At 37.7% G+C, this 22,989-nt stretch overlaps 1 protein-coding gene across 1 annotated transcript; it reads right to left on the bottom strand.

Annotated features, from left to right (window-relative positions):
- Positions 1 to 3,441: 3,441 nt before the first annotated feature.
- Positions 3,442 to 13,935, bottom strand: LOC130747194 (DDT domain-containing protein PTM-like). The gene is made up of 10 exons (XM_057600049.1): positions 13,754 to 13,935; positions 12,788 to 13,613; positions 10,977 to 11,675; positions 9,609 to 10,803; positions 7,101 to 7,389; positions 6,567 to 6,691; positions 6,001 to 6,449; positions 5,869 to 5,897; positions 4,899 to 5,558; positions 3,442 to 4,812 (listed from the first exon to the last, which is right to left on the bottom strand). The coding sequence occupies exons 2-10, from the start codon at positions 13,603 to 13,605 to the stop codon at positions 3,902 to 3,904; spliced, it is 5,175 nt and encodes a 1,724-aa protein (XP_057456032.1). The 5' UTR covers positions 13,606 to 13,613; positions 13,754 to 13,935; the 3' UTR covers positions 3,442 to 3,901.
- Between the last annotated feature and the right edge of the window lie 9,054 nt (positions 13,936 to 22,989).

The following is a 22,989-nucleotide window of genomic DNA, read 5'->3' as shown; positions in this document are numbered from 1 at the left end:
TTTTCTTTTTGTTTTTAATAATTTTTTTGTTTCTTTTTTTTGACGTTGAATATTAATGGATACTAATTATTAATTAAGAAGCATTTTGAGTTTTGACAACAGAGCCGCTAATTTTGCTTCATGTCAGATTACCCAGGTTGTCGTGCAACATTTGCCGACATTTAAACGCATCTATGACAGTTTGAAGCGGATTAAATTTTTCTGTCTTAATTTATTTTATTTTTATTGAGTACGTAGTATATAAATCTTAAAAGTATATACATATTCAATACAATCATAGAAGAGTGTGTTGGTAACATTTGCCTATAAAAAAAATAAAAATATAAAACACTTGTGAGAGATTAATATATATATATTTTGTTCAGTAAGTATAAAATTCTTATAAAAGGAGTTGCCCCAACTTTTTGTGAACGAATTTGTCTCCGATTATGAGGAATATAGGAGATACCATAATACATATTTAATATAATGATAAATAATTTATGGTATTTAAAAAAGTTCATAAATTATGACATAACAAATATTTTAAGAAATTATGATTATATTTGTTCCGTTTGACACTTAATTCTTCAAATAATTACTTTTCTATTTCGTAACTAATGTATCATCACAGCTGACGGCGGTTGTGAGATTAATCTCCCGCCTCACAGTCACCGCACTAAGCAATAGGGTCTGACCAAGAAGGTTTTTCTTCATTCACAACTCACAAGAGTTAGGATTTGAAGCATCAACCACTTGCTTAAGGGATGAAGCGAACTTACACTTATTGACCAAAAAAAAACTTACCCTTAAAACTTCACCTATTCAAGTATGAATATTTTTTTTGGTTACAAGAGGAAAATATTCAAGTATGAATATATGATATATGTATAAATAAATGGGATGTATCATATGAGAAAATGAGAATATATATATATATATATATATATATATATATATATATATATATATATATATATAATTCTTATGGAAGCAGTTGCCCCCAACTACTTGTGAACGAATTTGTCTCTGATTATGAGGAATACAAGAGATACCAACAAAAAAGTACAACCATACAATCAAGCAATAAGAAATCATGGAGGAGGACGAGAAGTGTGGGGAGAGTGGAATAAGAAATTGGAGGAGGAAATAAGAACAAAATTGTGACATAGCTATAATCTAAATAAGCGATAAATGTTGAATCGGACAAATTAACCCACCCTACCCCACTTCTAGCTCATTGGGTTAAGTTATGATTCCATTTTTGTATGCTTTGTGTTTTTTTTTTCCACTATTGCTCTTTGTAGTACTTTGGCCATCCAATTGCCCCCTCGTTATCCTTGGTCCTGTCCTTGATATGGAAATATCCTCTGCCAAACTTGAGTTTTTGCCTGCATTTTTGCCACATTCATGTTTACCTTGGCTACTCTTACCCAAAAAAATGTTTACCTTGGCTACTTGTTGCTGGCAACCAGGGATTTGGCTAGCGGGACGCTAGTCCTGTGGCTTTTCCACTGGGTTTATCAAGATGAACAACTGAAATTGCAAACTTCTTCTTACATACCTTTTTATCATGACCCAAGCTTCCACGTTGATAATACGAGTCTCCTAGTTATTTATAGTAAAGCTGAACCCAAACATGAGGAAGGTTTTTTCTAAGGATCCAAACTTAGTTATCAAAGGGATTGTTAATATCTGGAGTGCTACTAACACACTCTTTTAAAGACACATTCTAACAAATTAATTGTGTTCGGTGATTAAAGACAATATATTTCTCTCAAAAAAAAAATTATTTGGTCTTTGACGAATGTCGTCTCCTATTCAGAACATTTCTCACACTTAAAAAATTAGTTGATTTTAAAAAAATTGAACCAAATAACATCCGAGTGTGTTGAATGACATTTAAAGAGTATGTCACTAGTATTTCACGTGTACACCCTCCGGTCACATATATGAGCAAAAAAACACTTTTTAGGTTCATTCATTTAATGAATGTATCTTGTTGTTTTAATGACTAGATACATTCATTAAATGAATGAACCTAAAAAAGTGTTTTTTACTTATATATGTGATCGGAGGGTGTAGATTTTTTCTAAGGATCCAAAACCTAGTAATTGAAGGCATTGTTAATATGAGCATTGCTTTCAACACATAATTTTTAAAGACACTCTGATACACTCATTGTAATTGGTTTATTTTTCAAAAGTCAACACATTTATCTTGTTTCTTAAAAATTATACTGAATCTTCAAAAAATGAACCAATAACAAGAACATATTCGAGTGTGTCTTTAAAAAAGTATGTTACTAGCATTTCTCTCACTTCTTAAAAAATGAATTGATTTTTCAAAAAATGGACCAATAACATTGAGTGTGTTGGAGTGCCTTTCATAGAGTATGTTGCTAGCATTTCTCTTGTTATTAGTATTAATTAGAACTCTTACTCTAAAGAAGCTTCTCGTTAGATTAGAACCTACAACAGGGTTTTCCACCGGAAGAACCGAGAACGTCCCCTAGCCTGCTACCTATCTTAGTAAAAAGCCATGCACTCGTAACCAAAAGGGAGGAGAGATCAAAACTGACTTCTTAAATCACTAATTACAGGGTACAGAGTTGTAGGCAAAGAAGACTTCCGGGGACATTCCAACTTCCAAGTAGCTTCCCCTGATGACTTTGTTTAGGAACACCTCATAAGTGAAACAAAAAAAAAATAATACTCAGACCCCGATTCTACCTCACCTAGAGTGAGAGGTGAGGTAGAACTATTAAGAGAGTGAAGTGAGAAATGTGATCGACGATGTGATGAGAACAAAACAAAAAGGAGATAGGACGAAAAAACGAGTAAATTGGGATGGAAGGAAAAGTAAATGTGAACATATCAAAATAGAAAACGAAAAGGAATTTGTTGACACCAATATCTGCAATAGAAACTCCACTTGGTTCTTACTGAGGATTTCCTCTATAGTTAACAGTTTCTGCACTTGAGAGTTAGCGGCTTCTATGATCTCCAAACAGCAGAACTTCCCCTTCTAGTCAAGTAGCAGAGCTGTCTCCCTGCTCCAACTGTCCATAGTGCTAAAACTAGCACCCAACATATAACAAACAAAATACTACTAAAGTGCAAGCCTGTCTCAACACCACAAAGATATTCAGTTACAATGAGCAAACTCCTCTGAAAAGGAAAGCGTGCGATCTCATACTATGATAGGGGAAGGCCTACTAGAGGACACTCACTTAATAGCTCTTAACTCTAGGAGAGCAGAGAGCACCTCAGAGAAGAGACAACTCCAACCCTTTGCATATGGAGTGAATGAAGCTACTTGTATAAAAAAAATTGACCTTTTTAACCGGAAAAAAAAACACAAACCCAGGTAACAGCAATGCCAATTCTAGGTAGTCAATTTCAATTCAGCAATAAAACTCCCCCAAAAAATTCGATAATGTTAAGTTGCACACCAGTAACATGACAAAATCAGTATCTCATAATATTAATGATAATCTAGTTCCTCGAGAATAGCACTGTGATCCTATAGCGCTTTCACTATGAGCGAATATGAATGCAGTATAGAAGCTTCAGTTTCAATCGAGCAAAGCTTCTTAATTTTGTCCTAACTTAAAAAAAGAAAATTGTAAAATTTGACCTATACAAACAATGGTTTCAGATAAGCCTCATGAAAAATCAGCTTATCTATGGGAAAAACACTCCCATTTGAGACTAGGTGTTAAAATAACCTGAATACCATGACTCCCGAGCATCAATCAACCCAACGACTGCAGGCAGAAAATCATACCATACTCCTTGATTCTGAAAGGGGGTCCACCAGGCACCGAGGATGGAACACGGTATTCATGTGAATAGAGACCATGAGACAGCAGAAGCCAGTTAACCTCAGAAAGTGCACAATGGCATGACACATCAATAAGCTATTGCCATTCCCGGCATTCCCCACACCTCCAACTTCCAAGCCTAGATGGAGATTCAAGCCAAGGTGAACATTGGCTGTGAACCAAATAACCACAAATTTCACAACAGAGATCAGGGGCTGGTTCCATTTGTGAACATCTCCAACAACTATAGTCATTATCTTGAGAGGGATTTGCAGGTTCTCCAATATCGACTGAACTAAAACCTCCAAAATCTTCAGGAACAAGGGTAGCAGAATTTTCCAAATATCCTGACAAGTCTCCAGACACATCAACTCCCTCAAACTGGCTACCATCATCTGGCAGCAACTCATTGAAAGAGAAGTAGGTATGGGGTTCAAAGTCCGTGCAATCATAATTTACACTTTCAGAAGTGTTCAGTAGATTGCTGTCGAAGTGCACAGCAGAGTCATATTCTAAAGGTGACAAATCTGCAGGGTTGGATAGATTACCTGCTTCACTCTGTGTTGAGAAATCAGCATGTACAGGTATGCCTCCAAAGGAACCATCACCATCACCATCCCACTCACGCTTAACATGCCTTCTCACTGGTAGTTTCTGAGGCCCTGGCTCAAAGAAAGTGTTCCTCTCAATATCCACATCTAACTCAGGTTCTGTAACCAGCTCAACATTTGGAAGAGAGAAAAGTAAAGGATCATTCTCCATAGGAAAGACAGGAGTAGCAGGTTCATACTCTTTCATCTCAGAAAATGTTGCAGAATCAGAATCTGCACCAGAATATTCTTTCTTTGTACCCCTTGAGCGTGACTTCTTAACCTCTTCGGTTTGAGGCTTGAAATCAGAGTAAGGACAGACAGGTGATTTTATCCTGCGACACTTGCAACATTTGAAACCAGACACACTAAGAATTTTGGATTCTTCAAGCTCAACAGCTTCAGTATGATACCAATCTGTGAAAGCCAAATACAGAGATCAGATAAATCATAAATGTTAATCACTCAAAATTCAGTCAATTATTTAGTAAAGAAAAACTTACTTTCGCATGTCTCACATCGAATATACATTAGATCAGATCTATATGCCTTTTTGCATAAGTGACAAACTGGTCCGAGTTCATCCACGCCTGATTCACCCTTTAGAAGTATGTTTTTTATCCTAAAATTCATGTCTGTCTCTTCATTAGGTTTCTTTTTCCATATAACACCCCATGAACAATTCTTGCGGGTTTTTGCTGTGGAAGTGGAAGAAGCAGCTTGTTTCATTTCAGGATCACTATTTTTTGTCCTGGTAGAATTCGGTGTTTGATCATGACCTTTAGGCCTTGGTCCCTTTATCACTAAAGAAGAAACTTGTTTCACATCAGAATGACTACCCTTTGTCCTTGGTCCCTTTACCACTGCTACAGGAGTAACTTGTTTCACGTCAGGATGACTACCCTTTGTCCTTGGTCCCTTTACCACTGCTACAGAAGTAACTTCTTTCACGTCCGGATGTCTACCCTTTGTCCTTGGTCCCTTAAAAACACTGCCAGAGCTTTTTTCTTGTCCTTGTAAGAGTAAAGGACTGGTAGGAGATTCATTACTAGTCGCTTTTAGAGCAAGTAATTTGGCATGGTAACATCGTTTGCATGTTGTCAAGTACTCAACTTCCTTGCTTGCAGAGGCTGAACTTACAGAACAGCCCTCATGACAATAACCTAATGCCAACAAAGAACAAAATATTAAAACAAGAAATGAACTATGCACATAGGCAACATCCTTTCACACATACCAAACAGCATATTATAGTCTAGGATTTTAAATTTTGAAAATCAATACAAAGTATTGCTCTTTTTTAAGTGTGTACTTGGGTCACTGACACTGAATTGATTATTGAGAAAATAATACACATAAATTGTCATCTAAAAAAGTTACAAGAGATCTCTCACTTCAAGGTTATCTAAGAATCTTAGGACCAGCATAACATAGTAATGTAAGGATGATGGGTCATGTATGGTGTATACGTACCTTTACAAGCATTACACTGGTAAGCATTCCTGAAATCGTGGCAGATTAATATTATGATATTGGAGAAAATAGGTGTAAAGAGGAAAAGGGAAGGGGAAAATGAGTTAAAGAGTAACAAGTCAGGGTAATTACCGAATTGAAAAAGTTGTACCACATGCAGAACACGGGACCATGTCCATCTTCTCACTCTTGCATGCAAGGTAAAAAAATATATCCTTGCAGGGCCTTCTGTGCAACTGAGATGCATCATTGCAGTACTCTTTATCACATACAACTTTTTCATTAGCTGCTTCATACTCTTTCACCAAATATAAAGGAATGCGTGTCTCTGAAAACCAGTACTTCTCCTTTCCTTCTGTACATTGCTCAATTTCAACAATACTTTTCATCACCCGAGAAGGAAGATGCTTTTGGCCCCCGAAAGCTATTCCATAACAACTTCTTCCCTCTACAAGTTTTTTGTCACAAATATTTGCATTTCTGAAAGCAGAGGCTTCAGTATCTTGACCTTTGCCCTCCTGAATGTTCTGGTCTGGACGAATCAGATCACTCCATCTGAGGTACAAATCTAAATATCTGACCTGATGCAAATAACCAAATACTACCAAGTCACAAGGTTTGCAAAGATCCAATATGCTTGCAGCAAAAAAAGAAACAGATGCAAGAAATGAAACTCGTAATAACAAACTAAAGGGAACCTGAAGTGCTAGCTGGGATGCATTCCTACTCATTTGAACATAGACTCTCCAAACTAGTCGTCTGCTTCTTCTAGGGATTTCAGAACCATCAGCATAGAAAATACCAGAAATTTTTCTCAAACCACCTGTCGCCACAAAAAATAGAACATGGGTTTTTACTTCCTGTCATATTATAATTTATAACCAGCAGGAAAAAATGGGAAATACTTGTCTACAGGGATACAGAGGAGACAAATAAATTGAACTAGTTAATAAGCATTTTAGGCTCTTAACTTGATAGAACCTTGATTATGTATCAAATTAGAGATTCAACTTGAAAGCTCACAACTAATTATATACATCAACATTAAAAATACAATATTAAAATTTGTAATTATTTAGCATGTCAAAACAATAAAAAAGAAACATAACTCAAAACAAGCATAGATAAACCTTGAGCTTGGTTCGAAAACCTCAAAAAGTAATATTTTATTCAAGCTCAATACAGCACAATTCCAGTTCTGCTGGTACATTATGTAGTTGAAAATAGAGTACCTTGGCGAGCTGCTTTTCTGACCATGGATTTTGGCAAAGATGCTTTCTGGAATATATATTTGGTAAATTTGTCACCACGCCACCACACACAGTTTTTATTGCTACCATCATCAACAGTAGCCTCATCAGTAGCTAACCGCTTCTTGTAACGCCTCCCACTTGGTGCACGTTTCTGAGCTGTTCCAAGAGTAGATGCGGCACTTTGTGTAATGGGAATTTCAACCACCCTATCATCCATCAGCTTAACCCAATCTCCAGAAAAAGCAATGAGCCGAATGTTCTCCTCAAGCTGAAAATGAAAATTGATTAGCTATTGGAATGAATAATTTATGAAGTTACTCGAATAGCACATGCAAGAATTGTCATGAAAAGATATTCCCAACACATGCATGATAATATATCATTTGGACAAGAATTACATTACACACATAAAAACCCTAAAGCAATTTTAACAGGCAGCTGCAATAGTGTCTAAACTATTAATGTAATAATTACGTTAACAGGACACTCCCAAAGCTAACCAGATGACGGTAACACATCAGGACAACTGTCTAAACACCCACCTTGACAGCCTTCACACGGAAGCCCGCATTTCAATCGTATTAGAAGAAATTAAAAATAGCTCAAAATCTTATTTTTATCATAACTTATAGCATAAATAAATAATAATAGAAAATATGAATTACCAAGCTAATTTTCAAGTCGTGAATTGTAAAGCATATTGAGCTTCAGAAAAATACTTAAAATATATTAAAATAATGTATTAAGCATATATAGTGCTAAATATAGGAATAAAAACAAAGTCGAAAATCATAAAGTTATAAATAAATCTTACTATAAAAATATATAAGTTGATAAACAAAAAACTCAATCCATGCGTAACCAAGTCTAAATATTTATAGTTTAAATATTGTTAGATGATAAATGAATACAATAATAAATATTTAGTTTTTAATAAGCATCTACATACATTTAAATATAATAAATAACTATGAAAAAAAATTATAATAAATAAACTAAATTTTGTGGTATAGTGCAGGGTGCAAAAACTAAAACTCAAACATTATTTTAAAAATAAGCTTCTGCAATGTTTTAGTGAAAGTGTGAAACTCAAACATTATTTAAGAGTTTAGATAAATGGTTGGAACTTGGAAAGTTGGAAATTAAAAAACAATAGGCGCATGCAGGAATTCTAGAATAACTTAAAAGTCTTAACATAAAAGTTGTAAACGACACCGTGGACTGTATTCATTTAAAAAAGAAAAAGACTACCCAATTTAGGGATTTCAGAAAATGGTTTCGTCAGGTAAGCTTCTACCCAACTTCATAACTCTCGGCAACACTTGCAGATAACGCAGCATCGGAATTGCTGCCTGCAGTTGTATCGCGATTTCTGGGGCCACTCACACAAGTTTGGTGATTCAGGTGAGAGGTTTGGCCAATCTTCGATTTGTTCTTCGATTTGTATCGATGTGGCAGAGACTAGTATCGATTCACACAATTCATAAATTGTGAATCGCACAATTCCTGTAATACTGAAATATTCTTTTAGGGTTGATTGATTTTCATATTTCCTTATGTTTCATGATTTGTTACCTTATGTTACTAGTAATCAATTTTAAAGCATTAAGTTATATTCCTCCTTTTCCTTTATCTATGCCTAGAACACTAATCCATATAATTTCAACAATTGGATACATGAAAATAATCCTATACACAAAGTTATACAAGACCAACACAAGTAAAGTCACTTAAAGAAGCAAGGTAATCAAAGCCAAAAAGGCATACTGAAATAGCTAGAGGTATAGTCCCCCATGTCAGTTATGAGTTTCATAACAAAAGCAGAGAAGTAAAAAGCCCTAAATTCATCAAATAAACAGAAAAGCAGCCCTATAGTTCACCCATAAGTATCAGATTTAGTTCCAAAATTGACATCACTTCATTTTCTATTTCACTGGAATTATGCTATTCAACACCTTTTGGCTCATCTGAATCAGAATCAACTATTGTAATATCAAAAAGTGAGTTTCAGTTATACTTGATGCATCTCAGCAGCAGCCTTGTTTTACTTGTCCTGGCTTGTTTCTTGACTTGTTTAGCCCATGCATCAAAGGACAATATCATTTCAAGAAATAGGGTAAATATTTTCAATTTGAATGAGCTTTGAGAACTTGATTATTCATCACAACTCAGACAAAATCAAAGAGCTTTTTGGTGAACATTTGTTTCAGTCAGGCAACAAAAAAAGGCATCTTGGTATTCACCAAGAAGTGAAAGGAACAAGTAGGGAATTCCTGACAGGGACTTTGTTTTACTCATGCCTTACCTCACCCTAAAGCTTGGGAAGTTACATGTGCTAAGGATATTGCATGTAGCATTTTTACATGGGAAAATTAGAAAAGTTGAAATAACATGCAAAACTGACTAAATGCCAACGTATCAATGAAAAAAAAAATGAAAAACTACTATATAACATGAAAACAAATTAAAAACTAAACAGTCACTCACTTTAAGTAAAAGCGGCTTGATAGCACTAAATGTTGTTGCTTGTTCCACCTGCTTACGCCAGTGCTTTCTATAGCTTGCATTTAGGAAGGGCCCAACAATTAAACCACGTAAACATTCCTCCATGTATATAATGTAAGTTGCGATGCTAGGAAGGATCCCCACTCCACTCTTTATAGGGGAAAAACCAGCAAGGATTTTCATAGCACTTTTTGTGGCACATATGGCAGCATGATTTAACATGCATCCTCTCTTGCTAACAACAGTAGCTTTACACGAAATACACCAGCCACACCTCTCTCTTGGAACCTCCACAAGCTTTTTTTCAGAACATGGCCAAAAAAAGCGTGCAGCTGTTTGAGAGAATGCTTTTGCTTGCAAATAAGTGATTGCAGCTACAGTTTTCCTCTGATTGTCAGACCCGTGACTTTCTGACCTAGATTCCTCTGAAGAAAGACTGGCAAATTTAGCAGCTGCTGATGCAGCAAAATCACCATGCATGTAGTAATTTATGTACGACTGAGGTTTATAGGAAAAACCCATGTATCCAAAACCTACTTGGGTGCTTTCTTTGGTTTGCAAAGAAAAATTCAGAGGCAACCTCATATTATTTGCATGGCAATAATCACCAGATGAGCTGTTTCCCAAAGAGCAGTTAGCAAGATCTTCTGCACTTGAGATATTAACAGAATTTTGGTAGTTCATGTCAGACTGATGACTAATAGAAACAGAACCAGCTGAAATGACCAACTCCATCCCAGTTTCCTCAGGAATCGTCATATTCACAGCAGAGCACTCTTTACCGCCAGCATTGCCGCTGCTTTCAGGAGCAGGACTTTGAGTGATAACAGATGAAACATCATGAGATGGCACCATATTATCACTGTGAATCAAACTCACAGGGCCTGTAGGGTATTCTTCCTTCACCAAACTAACAGATATAGGGTTGTCTTCTCTTTGAGGAGGAAGTAATGAAGAGCATTTTGTTTCTTCCTTCATATTTTCTGAGTTTACATTTGTTTCAGTTGAAACCGAAGGCAAGAAATTTGCTGGAAGATTCCAATATTGCAACACTGCCATGCAAATACCATCGTATATTGGCCTATGCTGCACAGCTTCATAAAGCACTTGGACAACTTTAGGAATGTCACTCTGATTGTAATATTTAAGATGAAATTCATTGTTGCCAGTATTGAGCCTGCAATATTACATGCCAAAATATCATGAAAGATCAAATTTCAGAAATTGAATTGCATCTATGGATAGCAACAAAAAAATAAAATTACAGCACATATTAAATTTTAATGTAAGAACATGGAACTGCAACAAATGAAAGGGTAAAAGTGGCACGACAAAGGATGTTGAACATACACTAGTAAGTGGCCGCAAGTACCCATGAAGAGTTGCCCATACGAATCTCTTCCAAATATTTCAGCCCCTTTAAGTGATGTTCCCTTCGCAATGGTTGGCTCAGTCAAGTTGATTTTGCACTCTGGACAGTACCATGGCCCATCTGGTATAAACATTTTCATCACACCAATACACCTAGAATGATAAGCCGAGGGACACCCATCACAACAAAGCAGGGTCCCATCCATACCACAAAGGCGACATTCATCTCCATTTCGGTCAACATCCCCATCGTCAGTACTTTCTGTATCCCTGAAATGTGAAATAGAGTTACCAGGTTGGTTCACAGCATTTGATGCTGAAACAGATTTCATAGCTTCTTTATCCTCGGTAAAAGAAGTCTTGGCATATCTTGGATTAACTTTTCTCGGCCCAGTTTCTGCAGGAAGAATATCTTCTTCAGCATCATAATCCATCCCAACCTCTGATTCCTTCCGCATGTTCATTTCAGCTTTTACGTCCTCGGATTCCAAAACATCATCACAAAGAATTTGCAATATCATTAACTTCCTACTTACAGGCAATAAATAATACTCGCCATTCAAAACCTCGTCATTAAATCCTTTCCATTCAGGTTCTTTTGTGTATCCACTAAATACTAAATACTGAATCACAAAAAGGGACCAAGTCAATGTATCGAGCAAGCTCCAATCATTGCACCTGCAAACACAACAAATTTAGCATTTTTTCTAACATAAACTATGAAGCATGACACATGACTATGGCTCACGCTTGAAGGACAAATGACTCTTACAAAAAACTTTCATTTTGATTTCAAATAATTTTTAGAAAATTGAACTTTAAACATAAAAAATAGTTAAAAATTGAATAATGTTAAGAAAGCTATGTAACACCCTTCATTTGGGATGCCATTCCTTGCCCAGTTCACCCTGCAGGCCCAGAGAAGGGCTTTGATTATTCCTTTTGTTTCCTTTACCATACATGGATGGTTGATATTAACTCCTCCAATGCTCTCAACTAATAACTCGACAAACAAGCGTGTGTCCACTCATACACTCAACATTTTTTCCTGAATCAATACAGCTCACAGCCACAGGAACATAAATCAAAACACACGCGCGGATGCACCGCGCTACAGGATGCACCGCGCTACACTTGATCATTCCATTAATTTCTATACATAGATGGATGATATTAATTCCTCTCATACTCTCAACTAATCACTCCACAAACGCGCGCACACTCCACAAACACCCACGCGTGGATGCACACGCGACAGCTCGTAGCCGCAGGAACAAAGGAACAAAAACCAAAACACATGCGCGGATGCACCACGCTACTTGATCATTCCATTCATTTATATACATAGATGGATGATATTAATTCCTCTCACACTCTCAACTAATAACTCCACAAACGCGTGCGCACTCCACAAACACCCACGCGTGGATGCACACGCGCTACTTGATCATTCCTTTCCTTTCTACACATGAATGGATGGATGATATCTATTCCTCTTATACTCTCAACTAATAACTCCTCAAACGCGCGCGCACACTCCACAAACACCCACGTGTATGCGCGCGCACACACAATGTCATTTTCCACAGAATTATATTTCCGGCGCAACGTGTTGGCATGTCCGTGTCATATCAGGTATCTGTGTCCATGCTTCACGGAACATAAATGATATTGCAAAAAAGAATAACGGCATATAAAGTATAAAATAAATTACTTATGCAGACAATCCTATAATCACATACTACATGCAGAAAAATATTGCCAAACAAAGGAGGTATAAATATAAGCACCTAAAGCATTGCAGTGCCAGCTCCGAGCCCTCAGAAGAGAGGGTTTCAAGATGGCGCCTCAACGCGCGCATCAGGGAAACATGAATGGAGTCAAACAAGGAGTTCGGGGCTCGCCAGTTAAGACAACCCACAAAGTCCTCCAAAGTAAAGGGCATGAGAAACAAGCAAGTGCTGAATGATCTCAGGAATCCATAAACAGCAAACAGGTGCGACACACTTCGCTCAGGCACGCCAATTGTTCCAGATGACGGCGGCAACTCAAATGCAGGCAGCATAAGTGACATCTCAGTATCAGAACCAGAATTCCCACCCTTCAAACCCGAGTCACTCGAGGAATCAGCTTCCACCACACCATTTTCTCCTCCCACGCCATTTTCACCGTTCAATTCACTCGAAACAGGCACAGCAGCAACAGATTCCTCCTTCTTCGACCCAGCAGAAGCCTTCTCCTTCTCCGGCGCAGCAGCAGCAGCAGCCTTGGCCTTCTTCCTCGCCACCAATTGGTCCAGCTTCCGCCTCCTCTTGGTCAAATCACCATCAAAATCATTCTCCCTGAGAAGAATCGGATGTATCTCATCGCTATCCAAATCCTCCGAATCCCCATCCTCGTAATTCACCCGATACAACCCAGTCTCATAATACACAATTTTCCCGAGAAAAACACCGTTTCCCGAGAACTCCTTCAGCACATACCTCCCAACCAACGCAACCGATCTCGTCTTCTTCGCATCAGCAACCAATCTCCCTTCCTTCTCCTCCTCCTCCTCCTTAATCCTCTTCCGCGGACGACCCCTCGGTCTCGCAGCAGGCTTTTCCATATCGGATCCTGCAAAACCATCGAAACAAACACGAAATCAACAATGGGAACGCAAATCAGAGGAATGAGAATTCAAAAAACAAAAACGATTCAGGAGAATTGGTGAGATTGGGAATGAACAGAGAAATCGAAAAGGCGCGAGTGGTTACGGGTTAGGGTTCCGAGGAGAAGCACAGTGAAGACGAAGAAGAAGATTGCGCAGCTTTTGAGATAACGGAGAAGATGTGAAGCAGAGAAAAGAGAGCGAGATGTAACCCTAGTGGAGGCAAATGCAGAAACGAAATGGTTTGTTCTAGAGACTCAGTAACCGAGTTATAGTGTTTTTATTTTATGGGCACGAGTTGGAGCTGTGTTGACTCGTCGAGTCCGATTTGCACAGGCCAACCGCTGAGTCAGGCCCATCTTCACTCGGTCTCTCTAAGTAAAATAGTAGTGATAATGGATTGCATTGCGCGGCATAATTCTTTGCTCACAAACGATTCAAGGAGTTTTTCAAAAACAAAAAATAACGGTCAAGTGGATGGAGTGTGTTTAGTTTAAGTGCCCTTAAAAATGGAGGGTGTGGTTGGATTGGTGGTAAGCTTTTATCTCTCCGGCACCGGAATAATCGCAGCATCGGTAAATCTTCTTATCAGGGCAAAAGCGGCAATATGGAGTTTCTCGTTTTGCGTCAGTGATGGAATAATCGCAGCATCGGTAAATCTTCTTATCAGGGCAAAAGCGGCAATATGGAGTTTCTCGTTTTGCGTCAGTGATGGATTTGTAGCATGTGTTGATGATGCTTGCACAAAAATAAAACTGTATGTGACTGTATAACTGTGTCTGCATACAAGCTTCTCTGCGAGCGAAAATGCAGAAGTGCACCGGAGTTTTGGAGGTAGGTTCTCATCCACCTTTAATTTTATTTTATGTTTCGATGATTTGGAATCATATAGTGTGTTTAGTTTAGTGAGCTGAAAAATGGATAGTGTGTTTGGATTGACGGTAAACTTTTACCTCTCCGGCACCGACATGATCGGGGCATCGGGATCTTGTCAGGGCAAAAGCGGTAATATGGAGTTTCTCATTTTGCGTCGGCGATGGATCTGTAGCGTGTGTTGATGATGCTTGTAGGAAAAATTGTATATGTCTCGAAAATCACGTATGTGCATGAGCTTTTCTCGTCTGCATGCGACTCTATGCATGCGGAACGCAGAAGTAAACACCATATTATATATAGGAGTTTTGGATATGGGTTCTCATCCACCTTTTATTTTATTTTATTATTCATTGATTTGGAATCATCGGCAAACATATTTATGGGAATTAACTCTATGGTTAAAAGTAGCGATTATGTAAATTCTTCCTTTTACTAACAACTTCGACACTCGAGCCCTAATGTTCCGTGTGAAGTTCATCTAGAGTCAGATCACAATCAACTTTTACGACGACATTCATCATTAGGTTTATTGATTATATAATTACAATGAGAATGAGCATAACTTACATATGGGTGAGGAAGGAATAGGAGCATATAAAATACATGAAATAACATTATTTTCATAACCTAATTTGTCTTTGTTTTCTTCTCTCTATTACTTCTTGTACATATCGGTTTTCATCGCCATAACTCGGTTATTCAAGTCCATTAAGCTAGACGCTCATTCAAGTCCGTTGAACTAGAGGTTTAAAACTTGGAGATGATTACATATTAGGTTTCATTGCTCTAGCTCGGCCACATGTACCTCGTCCACAAACCCGACCTGGATGAGTGAAGTCATAGAAGTTGATAAGATAAACTAGAACCATAACATATACTCAAATTTGCATTAATTCATTAGTAGCCCTTTTAATTATGTCACACTTTAGAGGTCATGATGGTGAGTTAAAACAATTAAATTAAAGGAACTCAAAAGGTAATGACAAACCTTTAAGAGAGGGCATATCCCAACAAAATAGGTATCTTCACTCTAACATTGCCCATGGACCCTAAGTTAAGCTTCCATAACGTTCGGTCGATTCCTGAAATTTGGAGAGAGAAGTTCTTAGTTATCAAATTTGAATATTCATTATTAAATGCAATGAGTTATATTCTAATTACTATCGTTCTTGACTCACTGCTTGATTTTCAAGATATTAGATGTCTTTATTTCAATGTTAACATCCAAATTCACCATATTCAGTATTTTTTAACAATGCCCATACATGTCTCCATTAGCACAAGAGTTGAGCTAGTAATTGTCAGGTTGTGTTGGCTTCCATATGATGCCACTACCCTAGTTGCATGACATGTTTGAGTGTTTTAGGACGTGGTCATTGTGCCTTAGGTTTCCATACCGTTGAGCGTAGTGTGCCAGTTTGGAGTTTCACACCAATACCGCAACCTCAACAAGGATTATGCAATATTATAAAGGACAAAAATTAGATTCGTAAAACTTCTATATTGGGACGTTGAGTGTGGCATTAGAATGGATGGTTTTGACCTCCAACAGAATTAGGGTAATTGAACAATATCTTTAGCTCAAAGAAGTTGTGCATCTGAAATGACTCATTTTGGTGTTATAGATTTACTACATATTGTCACCCCTCCTTCACGGAGAAGCTTTGATAATTGAAGAACATTGCAAAATTTGGGAAAGATTTAGGACTAATACGCTAAGGTGAAATGAAATCAACGAATTTTCATTAACACGTAACAAGAAACTCATGGCATGAACTAAGACTGGTGATTTGGATTTTAAGGGGACTAAAATCGGTGAAACATTTGCAAGGACTAAAGCGTAAACTTTATATATATAGGGACCAAAAACATATTTTTTAAGTCCTTGAAATATAAGGGTGAATCTAAATTGGCCATTGAAAATTTTCCGCATAGCTTATGGTCCCTTATTTTTTCCTTAAAATAAGGATACATGACGATATAACCCAAACCCTAATACCATCTCTAACGACGAGGGTCATGGATCCACAATTTTCTAGTGACTACTTTAACCTTCATGTCCCTCCTTTCCACCCCCTTCCCTACCTCCCTCTCTCCTCCACCCCTACCCCACAACCATGTAAATTGTTAAATATTAAATTTACTCTATCATAATATTAATAATTAATACGTTTAAAAATTATTAATATTATTTTGAAAGAATTAATAATTAATAATAAATTGCAAAAACAAATATGAGAATATAAGATGTTAATAAGAATAATTTAATGATGGCATTAATTGGTTACTACTTAAGTTTAAAATTTTAATATTATTAAGTACATTAACTATTAAATTTTTTAATATTGAAATTACTTTAATATCAATTATTATTTGAAGGGAAATATTAGAAAATAATCAAGCAATACTATAAAATTTTAAATAATTATTATAAATATTAAATTTTCTATGTAAACCATTATAATCAATCATTATTTTTTAAAAATATTTAAATTTTATAATGTAATAAATTAATTAGCAGATTATTTACTTTATTTTTTTATTATATCTCTTCCAAATCATTAATTTATTATCACAGTTTTTTTATATTTTTAAAATTATTTTAAATAAAAATGTTTTTGAGAAAACAATAGCAACTATATTAATTGAATAATAATTTTAAATCTCTTAATTACCAATAGGTATTTTATTTATCAAGTGTAAAATTCGTATATTGACAAATTTTATTTACGAGTTAGTTTAAACATATATGATGAACCTTTGAACGGTGTATACAGAGAATGATTTACTGAGAGAAATTTACTCACTTAATGTGAACATAGAGCCTCAAGAGTTAAATAGCAATGATATAAAAAACACATCTCATGATACTTTAAATAACAATGATATAAAAAACATATATCATGATACTTTAAACACCTTACGTCTAATGACACATGCCCTGTGTGGTTTGGAAGTTTTTTTTTTTGTTACAGGAGGAAAATTAACGGCAAAGCATCGCGATAAAGCGATGCAGAAACAAATGATGGTGGCCTTTTCCACACTTGCAAAGGCGATCCAACTTTAGACGCTTCTCGTGCTAGAGTATCAGTCGTGTTATTCTTCTCCCGCGCTACTTGAACCAACGTACAGCTCTGGAAATTCCCCATCAGATCTTTCACCATCTAAATATCGTCCTGATCCCAGAATGTGCTCATATTCCCTCCTGGTTGAAGAACACTAACCAAATTAGCACAATTAGATGCGCATATCACTTCCCTCAAGTCAAGCTCCATAGCATGCTTCAAAGCTAGTTCTATTGCCCGGATTTCAGCCAGAAACGCGCTGCCTTGCCTATCGCTCAAAGAAACTGCAGAAACCCACCGCTCTGTGCTGTCCCGCACCACTGCCGCACACCCCATTCGACCAGTCATCGGGTTCCAACTCCCGTCAACGTGAATGCGCAGCCGGCGGTGGTTCCAAGCCTTGAAAGGTAGTGACATTTAACTGAGGGGAATTTGCATGTGGCTGTGACAGGGCGTTGCGCTACAGCGCCTTGTCCCTGATTCATGTTGGGCCGCAAAGAGGATAAATCGGGATCGTCACATTGGGCTTACATGTGCACACCACAAGTGGATTAGACACCACATCTTTCACCCAAAACCTTAAGACATTGGGAGTATGGGTCCTCTCACTTATAAAGTATTCATTACTCTCCTAATCTTTCAATGTGGGATTTCTTACTCACACTTGACATCCTAATAATTCCTCTCATAATTCCTTTCGTTCATGGTTGGAGAGCCTCATGCGTCCAGATAATATATGGGCAATGAGCCATGTCGCAGTAATAGTGTGGGTTGTGTGGTTGAGAAGAAACCGAAAGTATTTTCATGGATATCTCATATTTGTTCTCATTCCTTAAGCATGGCCTTATCCATGACTAATGCAGCTAGCTCCCCTTTGAATGAAGCCTTGCATCGGCCAACAGTGACAGATCATGTTTCATGGAAACGTCCTACTCCGGGGCTCCTGAAAGTGAATTTTGATGCTGCTCACTCTAACTCAAATGGGACGGGTTTTGACTTGATCATCAGAAACAAATTTGGGAATTTGGTGGCTGCTGCATACCATCGCCCACCACGACAAATGAGTCTCACCTTGGCAGAGGCAACTTGTTTTAAGTGGGCATTACAACAGTGCTTGATTTGGGGACTTTCCAACGTTTCTTTTGAAACTGATTGCATCACTCTCACTCAGGTTTGGAATTCCAGGGCTTGCTCGCGGTCTTACTTGCAAAGTGTTTTGGAGAATTGCAAAGTGCTTATACAGGAGTTAAGCTTTGTCATCATGTTTCTCTTTCACATGTAAAACGCCACTTTAACATGGCTGCATATTTTATGTCTAAATTTATTTTTTTCTTTCTTGTGACTATGTATGGTTTGACGTGGGTCCTATCCGTCTAGGCTCTATTATGTTAGATGATCGATGCCCCGTTGCTTTTTAATCAATGAAGTTATTTGGTTGGACCATAATAAAAAACACATTACGTATTTTATTATTAAATATATGCATTCCTTTTACTTGGAACTAGTGAGTATTAGGTTATTAAAACTTATTTACACGGGTAAGTACATAGAAATTAATTTCTATTATTTAAGGTTGGGCCCATGAACACCTAAACCCTAGGATTCTAACCAATCCAGTTTTTTCACCCATAATTAATTTTACCACTGTGCTTTAATTTTACCAACCAATCCAGATTTCTCTTTCAAGAAAATGGCTGCACTTCTGAAGAAGACGGTGGGATGTTCAAGGTGGCTGAGGAGGAGTTTTTCGTCAACACCCCCGCCTCCGCCGATGCCGGATCGGTGTCCCAAAGCCGCTGAGGGATACACCCTGAATGTGAAGGGCTCATGGCTTCTAGCGGAGGAGAAGGTGGTGTGGTTTGGTGGTGCCCTACGGGACGAGGATGGTATGTGGCTTTCAGGGTTTGCTCAACGAGCCAAGGGGAGTCAGATCGAAGAAGCGGAGTTGAGAGCTTGTGAAAAGTGCATGCTGAAGTTCCTTCATTTTAATCAACAGTCCAAAATCACTCTCTTCGGTGATTCTTGGGATGTAGTCAACTGGCTCAATGGCACAATGATTCCCAAGCAGCCTCATATTAACAAACTGTTGGCGATAGTTCTCAGAGTCAAGCAGCAATGCAAGGACCAGGGTACGGATTACACTTTTGCGTTTGCTCATAGCCGCAGGAATAGGGTTGCATATTCTGTCGTCCAATATGCTAGGAACAAGGGAGAAGCCGGCAAGACATACGAATGCCCTCCTGATCACATTGTCATGGAACATTTGAGGGAAGATAAGGAATCTTGGGATTGATTGAGGTTTGTTTTAGATAATTGTTTAAGAGAACAAGGATTCACTATTGATGCACGGGCTACTTACTAGTATACATAAAGTGCCACTGATGTTAATTTCTTACTCATTGAGTTGTTTGATTTTATCTCCATCATATCATATGTTCCTAGAGTATCTATTTTATTTTTATATGTATGGTGTTGTTACTTCTACCACCAACCCACCCTGCAAATTACAGTATCTATTTTGGTATATCATCTTTGTGTGTTTGGTTGTGAATAGGAACCCAACATTAACCAGTAACCATATAAAAGATCACAGCCAATATAGGATAACTGATTACTTTTAAAAGGAAATCCTGAAGAAATTATGCCTTAGGCTTTTGCTATATGATTGTCCGTGTCAGCTGGTTTATTGTCTCCAAAATCAATCAATGTGCCACACTCCTCTCTCAGCTAGCATCTGGGTCTATTTCTACATCAGCACATACATATATCACTTCCAGTTCATCTTACTTCTTGAAAGCAATTTTCTCATCCTGCTAGCTTTAAGTTGAGCAAGTCTCTCAGCTTCCACCACTTCAGCCTTTAAGAAAAGAACAAAATCATCAGTTAGTATCATTTTAGGAGGTAACAATTGTGACAAAATCCTTCTATTTGACTGACTTTTAAAGTAGTCTCTCTACACTACCCGTGCTCAATTAGAGATTTTTATCCTATCCTTCTCTTTGACACTGACTTCATTTGGTATTATAATGGTGAAAGCTAGAGAATCAGATAGAGAGCCAGTATGTACTGGTCTTCTTTATTAAAATAACTCATCCTAGAAAATTTGTAAATGCAGTGCCTCAACAGTAGTCCAGATGCTATACTAAATGTAGTGTTTATGGATTAGATTAAAAAAAAGACAATTATAATTTCTATAATACACTAATATGAAGTAACTAGCAGTTAAATAAGTTTCCTAATCATCATTCGTATAGGATGCTGCTATTGAAATAGCTTTTCTGGCTATATTTTCTACGACCCTACCCATTTCATAAACTATTTTTCCGGGTTTAACTACAACCACCCAATATTCGGGAGACCCCTTTACTCTTGTTAAGTTTTTATTAAATAGTTACGCCACTTGGGCAGTTAGTTATGCCACGTAGGAATGTGGTTATCACCTAGCAACTAAAGAGACATGACGACCAACCTAGCAACAAGCAAAATTATAGTCTAAACATTCTTTGATTTGATTGGAGCGTTGGAGTGCCTTTTATAGAAACTTCACAGCCATCTCTGCTCTTCCAATTTATATGATCGAGCATCGTCTTGATAAGTCAGAGTGCAACTTGCTGGCCAGTGTTATAGAGCATGAGAATAACACATGAATGATCAATACTAATTACATGCTCTTTTTTAGAATTTGGGAGGGTTTGTTTCAAGTTTCCCTGTATCCTAAGTTTGATACATTTGTTTGAACTATCAACGATACTTTTATGTTTAGAAATTCTAATCCATGAAATATTTCAAGTTTTCAGCAACTTTTATTAATATGACTCTACCGAAAAAAGATAAATGAATAGCTTTTTTTTTAGCTTGTGATTTGTATTGTTGGTTGACATTGTAAGCACAAGCTAATATGTGCGTGCGTGTAATTTTAGTGTAAAATTGAAAACTCCAGGTTTTAATGTTTTCAAAACTTATAATATGCTTCACAAGTTTGGCAAGTGTTTCAGGCTAAAAGTATTTGAAACAACATGTGCATGCATCATGTAATGATAGAGAATGAGAGAAGCGATTCCAAGCAGCAAGAGGAGAAGCAGAAGAAAGAAAGAGAATAAGTGTTAAACATCCTCCCTCAAGAATAAGTGTTAAACATCCTCAAGAGATGAAAGCATAATGAATTCAAACATGCTTCAATTTTTAAGAAAGATCAAAGAAATTAAGAGTCTGAATTAAAAGTGGTTATCATTCAAGCATATGAGCCTATGAGTAAAAAAAATAAGACACCAACCACATATTTACTTAAAATTAAGGGGCTCGTTTGGGGGTGATTGTTGGTTTTAAGTTTTTGGTTTTTGGTTTTCAAATGGAAATTTGAAAACAAAACGTGTTCGAAAAAAATGGAGCTAAAATAAGTTTTTACTTAATTTCAAAATTGTTTTAAGATTATGGTTTTTAGTTTCAATAACATGTAATATCATCACAACCAACACCCACCACCCTCCACAGCCACCACAACCACCTTCGTCACCACCGTCACTATCGGAGCCAACATCCACCAGTGCCGCCACCACCACCATCATCCACCACCACTACCACCCTCCAACACCACCTCCTCCACTATCACATGCGCCATGATCACCACCGTTGCCACCGCCACTACTATTGCAATCGCCACCACCACCCTCCAACACCACCACTTCCACCTCCTCCATCACTACAATCGCCACCGCCACCACGTTGTTGCCACTACCATCATCGTCACAACCGCCAGGTAACATTCCTGGACCGCTCGGCGATATGGACCGGACGAGACACCATTACTAGGCTGGACAGACCACTTCAGGGGACACATCCGGGTCGTCTTAAGACTGGGCCGCGTGGACACAACATTGACACCGAGCTGGTCTAGTTACTCCAAGAGGCCCATCCATCCAAAAATACTCTAGGGCCAACACATGCATGATGCTTTGACCAGATCGATGACTCACCCATCCGCGAATCACGGTAGAGTCAAAGCTACATTCAGGTCCCCCTCAATCACAGATGACGCACAATCACAGCACGGATGACTCACAATCACAGCACGGATGACTCACAACCACAGCACGGATGACTCACAACCACATCACGGATGACTCGCAATCACAGCATGACCGGCGGGAAAATCAAGAAGCCCACCCTGATCAGTGCGACCCGAACGTTTTAGTCAATGGACTGTGTAATAGGAATGAGAGCTAGGGTTAGAGACTCACCCACTATAAAAGGGGGTCTTCTGTATGTATCAAATCATTCTTTTTCTCACTTGAGCAATACACCTAGTCTTTTTCATTGGTCTACTGACTGAAAGTTCATTCGTGAACAATTCCCATCCACCAACACACCTTCATCGCTACCACAACCACCACTACCGAGTTGG

Source organism: Lotus japonicus, chromosome 3 (genome assembly GCF_012489685.1).
Source record: "Lotus japonicus ecotype B-129 chromosome 3, LjGifu_v1.2".
Taxonomy (NCBI): Eukaryota; Viridiplantae; Streptophyta; class Magnoliopsida; order Fabales; family Fabaceae; genus Lotus; species Lotus japonicus.
This window is presented reverse-complemented; position numbering and strand designations above follow the sequence as displayed.